Consider the following 6,543-nt stretch of genomic DNA (forward strand, 5'->3'; position numbering starts at 1 on the left):
AATAATAATAATAATAATAATAATAATAATATTAAATTAATTAATAATAAATAATGAAAACTGCACATTTTTCAGGGACCAAGTGCCCAAATTCAAGTAAAAAAATGTACAGATGTGCAGTGCCTAAATCATCTGTTATGTAAGCATTTACAGAAAAGCAGAAATATTAACTGTATGAAAAACAATTTAAAAGTGTTTTGTATTTTAAGGTTTTGGAAAATGATTGAAAGCTGTCACAAGAGAGTGCTGACAAAACAAGTGCAGACAAAATTAAACGAGTATGTATGCATGTCATACATTTACCTAAATATGAACAGCTTATGTATATTATGTATATTATGTATACACGTGGCTCTCCAGCTGTCTCCCTTCACTACCATTTTATAGTTAAAAACGCGGACTGATGTTTCACAGCGAATCAAAATGAAAGAAAAGTCCTATTTACAATAAAATGACGTTGTTCCAATCAATGCGCGTGTGCGGCGCTGTGTTTAAGCTTCACGACTCCAATAAACGGCAAACCATTTACGTTTCTATGGTAACCATGCGCGCTTCTATGGTAACCATTCCACGCTTTACCACTAGAGGGAGATTTACAGTTTACCACTCATGCTAAGTTTCCTCTGTGACGTCACAGTGTATTGTTCTCCACCAAGAGCTTCAAAAGTCAGAACACTGAGCAGCAGCCGTCGGAACCAGACCACTTATTAATCAGACTATAAAGCTAATAGCAAGACTATAGAAAGACAGAAATCGCACTAATAGTGAGTATCCTGAATATAGGTTTGATGAAAGCCTGTAAGTAGTTTAAAAGCAATTAAATTTTTTTTTTGTTCTTTCATCTTCACACGCACTTAGATATATATATATTTTTTTATTTTGAGTTGTTTTTGGGGCTATATAAAATTATTATTCACATTTAATTTTCTCAATAATAGTAAAATACTATTTCCCCAATTGCTCTTTAAAACATGTAATAGCCAAAATGAAGTGCTTTGTTCTTCACTCATGCACAACACATTTACTCAACATGTTACTTCATACTTTATTTTGAGTTAATGTATTTTTTTATAATAGTAAAACTAGTTTCTTTTAAATCGCTTTTTTGAGAACGTGTCAAACTCTCCCCAAATTGAGCTCTACAATCTGGCCAAGGGACTCTTTCTATGGCATAATAATAATAATAATAATAATAATAATAATAATAATAATAATAATAATAATAATAATAATAATCTCTACATAAACAATAGGTTTTCTGCACTACGTTCTTAAACCCGTCAAAACAAAACAATTCAAATAAAGAAATAAAGATCTACTCCAGGACAGCAGATGGCGGTATATCACCACAAGCGTCGTTTATTACTCGACATTAAAAAGACGGAAGTTTGTATCGAAACGTAAAAGCTCGGTGGTTTGCAACTTGTCCAGGTAAATACACACACAGCTGGATATATTTGTGTGTCTTTAATAAATTATGTATTATACAAACATTTGATATTGTGTATTGTGGAGTTCAGTTAGACATAAAGGCATATGAAAGGCTTGTTAGCATGTGGAGAAATGAGCAGAACAGCAGCTAGTGTTAGTGCTGAGCTCTGTATTTTCCTGTTCCTTCACCCTTTATAGTGAGCAGCAGTCATTTAGGATTCAGCCTCAAATATCTCCACGTTACATGAGCTTCAAAACTCTAGCTTTCTCCCTCCTGGTTACTTAGAAACCTTTCTTTTCGAATGCAAAACCAAGGCAGATGTTGGAAAAGTGTTGAAAATGTTCTGTGTATATGAAATAGCTGACAATCAAAACATCCCAGTGACGTGTCCTTGAGTTTGTCATTGAAAACTGACCCAGTGAATGTGTGCTTGTTTGTTGTGTTGTTGTAGGTGAACATGGCGAAGGTTCCTTTGGGAAAAGTGCTGCTTCGTAATGTCATCCGGCACACAGACGCCCACAACAAGGTTCGTCATGAACCCTTAATTCCTGATTTAAAATATAGATTTATCAATCCCATTTTTCAAATATTGTATAACTGTATAATTGCAGATCCAGGAAGAGTCGGAGATGTGGAAGCTGAGGGACATGCAACTACATACTCCGTCTCCTCATGAGTCAAAGCACAGCTGGAGCACAAGGTTCAAGTTCTTCTTGTTTCTCACTACACACTGTAATTTTCAGCTCATACCTGACACTCACCTTTTTTTCTTTTCTCGATTGAAGCATGCACTGTGACCGATATTTGAAAGAGTCGGGAGGATCTGCGCATGGCAAAAGCGCGTGTCTGTCTGAGGGGGAAGAACGAGAGGCTCGTTACTGGACACGGAAACTTTATGAATTTAATGCCAATGATCCGGACCGGTCAGTGTTTTTAACAATCAGTTTAATAATTGTTGGAATTCTAGAATTAAAATGTAAATTACTCATTTTGTTTTGATTTTACAGATGGGGTCATAGTGGGTTTAAGGAGCTTTACCCAGATGAGTTTCAGTCAGACAGGCAAGTCATTTAAATTCAATTATCTAATAAACATTTTCTTTCTTTTTTTTTTTCTTGCACACGCACACGCACACACACGCACACACATACATGCACATATATATATATGAGAGAGAGAGAGAGAGATCTATCTATCTATCTATCTATCTATCTATCTATCTATCTATCTATCTATCTATCTATCTATCTATCTATCTTTATCTCTCATATATATGAGAGAGAGAGAGAGAGAGAGAGAGAGAGAGAGAGAGAGAGAAAGATAGCGCTCTCTCTCTTGGACGGACGGACGGACGGACGGACTATATGGACAACCATTAGGACATCTAGCTCATTGTTCTTGATCAAAAAAGGATTGCAGGAGTGTTTCTTTAGTATGTTTATTTATAATGATGAATCTGGGGCAGAATATTTTTGCATACAAAATTGATGTTTAGCTCCTGCAAGACAATTTTTTGCAAAAATTAAAATAAAAAATTACAATAAAATAAAAAACTGTATAAAAAATATTATGATATATATTTAACAAAACTTTTACAAAAAAATCTCTATATATATTGTTTTTTAATTTGTTAAAAAAAAATGTAATATAATTTGTCAAATTATAATGTTTGATTTGAATACAGGTCTCCAAGTTACGTTGGTTTGACTTTGGCGATACGGACAAATTGTAAAAATAAAGAAATAAATTGCACTTTTTCGCACAGCGTATAATTTTTTTTGTACGATACGTCGGGACGCTGCTAGGATGTACGCATCTCTCGCCTTGTTAGATGCCTTACTCTCACCAGCGGTCGACAGAGTTCAGTTGCGAGTGCGTATTTTTATTTTATTTTTTTTTGTGCAAAAGCGCAATTTTAGCTCTTCTCTACTTTTTATTTATTAAAAAGTACTAAAAAAAAACTTTATTAAAAAACTTTTTATTTATTACACGTCTTAAACCTGTGCTTTCCTCTTAATCCAGGGAATCACGCGAAGCTAAACACAAAGATGCTCAGAAACAAAAGAAGAATAAGAAATCCTCTAAGCGAAAGAAAAAGAAAAAGAAAAAGAAGCAGAGGACCGAAGGGTCGGACTCGGAGTCCGAGAGCTGCGCGAGCGACGGCGCCAAAAGTAAGAGGAAATGCGGCAAAAGCAAACACCGCAGGAAAAAGGCCCACAAACGCAAAGCGACCGATGAGGACAGCAGCACAGAGGACATCGAATTGGACAAAGGGCGAGAAAAGACAAAGAGGAAAAGACACAGACCCGTAACAGACACGCAAACAGAGCCGGGAAGGAAGAAAAGGAAGAACTGGAAAGCGGCGAATGAAGAGAAATCGGAGGAGAGCTCTGAGGAATGACTCGCTCCACCATGATCATTTTATCAGATGCCCTTCATTAGTGTGCAGTCTGATCTTCATACCTCAATACTTGATGGAACTTATTGTTATTTTTACTCATGCTGTAAACTTGGTTTTATATCGTTTTACTGAATCAGACACGTCACCGTTTAACGTTTTTATATACATTTTTGCTGGAACAATTTCTTTAAACCAAAAACTCAGGTATTTTATGATATTATGGTATATAACAATATTGAAGATGGATGATAAAGAAACTCCCGAGTACATTGGGACAATGAACCGGTGTGTTGTGTGCTTTTTATTGTGTATTTTATAGCTTCAAGGATCCTGGGTTCGATCTTGAGCTTGTGTCTGATACTCCTCTGTGTGTGTGTAGCCTACAATAAACTGGCATCCAATCATGAGAGGAATACATGCTAATTTGGCCTATAAAAGATATCCAGAAGGGGGCGCTGTTGCATTGTGTATACAGTGATAAGACTGTGATTTAGTGTGTGCATGAGGTTTTTGTTAAATGTACTTTTTATGACAATTGTTTATTTATTTTTGCTTATTTCCTTATTGCTATGGCTTTTTGAACAGAAATGTTCATTAGAGTATTTTTTCGTAGCATATTTCCCGTTTTAGTTTTTGGGATCTCGCGTCAACAGAATGTCGTACATGCCATGGCTACGTGTGGTCTCAGGTTCATTATCCGGATCACTGGTCACCGCTTTCACGTGTAAACACGCTGCATCTAGGCTAGAGAACATTGTGTGTCCATGGTAAGGAACACTGGCCATTTCTCCAGTGTCTGGCAGAGAAAAGTCATCAAGTTATCACATGATCCGAAGATGGAAACAAATCAGTTGAAACACAGCCAGCTTTAATGGAGTGTGATCATTATGTTCTTTGTGTTTTTTGTGTATTTTTTTGCAAAATGCACTTAACAGGCATCGCTGCTCTGTGGGAGGAGCCGGGCTCTTTGATTGGTTCTATCCATCTGTCTGATAATTTATTTTCTTAGTTTTCATTTCTTGTTCACTTCTTGAATTTGTTACTGCAAATATATATTTTTTTAAACCACCAATCAGTAGCAACAGCTTTTAGTGAAGGTGTAAAGAAACTGTAAAATGACAGGAGTTTCTTTCATTGAAACAGTTCAGCCTTTGAGCTCACGTAAGGGCCAATGAGTCATATTTTGGGTGCATTAGTGCGAGCTGTTTTTTGGGATGTAGAGATGTACTGTTCTGGTGCACTGAATTGGAAAATGGACATCGGATGCTGAGTAATGATGGTGAGCCAATGTTAGGAAGTGTGACACATCCTGACAGCAGGCCTACAAGTGAAACACTTCTGCTGTTGGTCAGAGCCTGAGTACAACAACCTTTATTCTTATTTTTATAGTAGTAGTAAGCACGAGTTAAACATGCTCCTGAGGTACCAGTGTTCAGTGTTCCTGCCCGTCTCCTCTCCTCGGATCTGCCCGTTTCATCCCAGCCCACCTCCGGATGAGGTTCTTTTCGATTGGCGTACACTTTTTTCAGCTGGGGATCCATGAAATTAAGGAGCAACTTAGGAGCTTTGAGGATGGATTTGGACTGTACTTAATGTCAGCACTCTGCTAAAATGACCCTAGATTAAGACGGGTTCCCTCAAGGTTTCTTCCCTATGCCACCTCAGGGAGTCACTAGCTTATTGGGACAAACTTGCAATTATAAAGAACAATCTTATTCATTCTTTATTAGGGCATAATCTGTGTAAAACTGAATAGTACTACCCTGAGTAAAGTGAAATAGTAAAAGTAATTGAAATCACATGTTCTTATGGAAGGGGAAATGGTCCTAAATGGATACAGTGAGAGAAAAGAGGCAAAAGCACTGGATGTATACCTAATCATAAACAACAACGGGCTTAATAGTGAAACTTGTGTGGAAAACGTATTTGGAAACAACATATTTTGTGCAAATATCATTATAAAGGTATTTGGTACCGGAAAATGATACAACGCCATAGTCAAAAGATCGTAAATGCTTTTTTGAAATGCTTGTTTATTTATTTATTTATTTATTTATTCATTTATTCATTTTGTTTCCTGTGCTTTCCAGGGATGCACAAGGTTTCCCAGATCCCAGGGCTGTAAAGCCCAAATTAATGATGTGTTGTAATAATGCTTGATCTTTTGCAAGTTTCTCCCATTTACACACATCATTTCTAGAGCTTATCCAGAGTGATCACCAAGTTCTTGATCACCTCTCTTACCAAGATCCTTCTCCCCCGATTGCTTAGTTTGGCCATGCTGCCAGCTCCAGGAAGAGTTCTTGTTGTTCCAAAGTTCTTCCATTTCAGTTATAGAGGCCACTGTGCTCTTATAAACCTTCAAAGCAACATTATTTATTTTTTCTTATCCTGTCCCTGATGTGTGCTACAACAATTCTGTCTTTGAGCTTTGCAGGCAGACCCCATGGGTTGGGTTTTGCTCTTTCCTGCATTTCCAATTCACGTCCAGTCAGTGAACTCCAATGAAAGTGTAGAAATCCAGACAGGTGTAATAGCAAATGGTATGAATATTTTATTTTATTAGTTTATTTTAGTTTATATATATATATATATATATATATATATATATATATATATATATATATATATATACTGTATATACACATACACACACACACACACACACACATCTGCAACCACATTTGTCATTAAGTGGTATGGATTATAT

At 36.5% G+C, this 6,543-nt stretch overlaps 1 protein-coding gene across 3 annotated transcripts; it reads left to right on the top strand.

Moving 5' to 3' along the window:
* The first annotated feature begins 1,329 nt into the window (after positions 1–1,329).
* Positions 1,330–4,240, top strand: nkapd1 (NKAP domain containing 1). 3 transcript variants are annotated; one of them, XM_083549468.1, is made up of 6 exons: positions 1,330–1,431; positions 1,884–1,958; positions 2,044–2,131; positions 2,214–2,355; positions 2,440–2,493; positions 3,455–4,240. In XM_083549468.1, the coding sequence occupies exons 2-6, from the start codon at positions 1,890–1,892 to the stop codon at positions 3,831–3,833; spliced, it is 732 nt and encodes a 243-aa protein (XP_083405594.1). In that variant the 5' UTR covers positions 1,330–1,431; positions 1,884–1,889; the 3' UTR covers positions 3,834–4,240. The 3 variants fall into 3 exon arrangements, with proteins under 3 accessions (XP_083405594.1, XP_083405592.1, XP_083405593.1); XM_083549466.1 differs by lacking the exon at positions 1,330–1,431 and adding an exon at positions 1,652–1,779; XM_083549467.1 differs by lacking the exon at positions 1,330–1,431 and adding an exon at positions 1,656–1,779 and having other exon boundaries at positions 2,044–2,132; positions 2,218–2,355.
* Positions 4,241–6,543: the final 2,303 nt, after the last annotated feature.

The sequence above is a fragment of the Silurus aristotelis genome (assembly GCF_946808225.1).
Source record: "Silurus aristotelis genome assembly, chromosome: 8".
Classification (NCBI taxonomy): Eukaryota; Metazoa; Chordata; class Actinopteri; order Siluriformes; family Siluridae; genus Silurus; species Silurus aristotelis.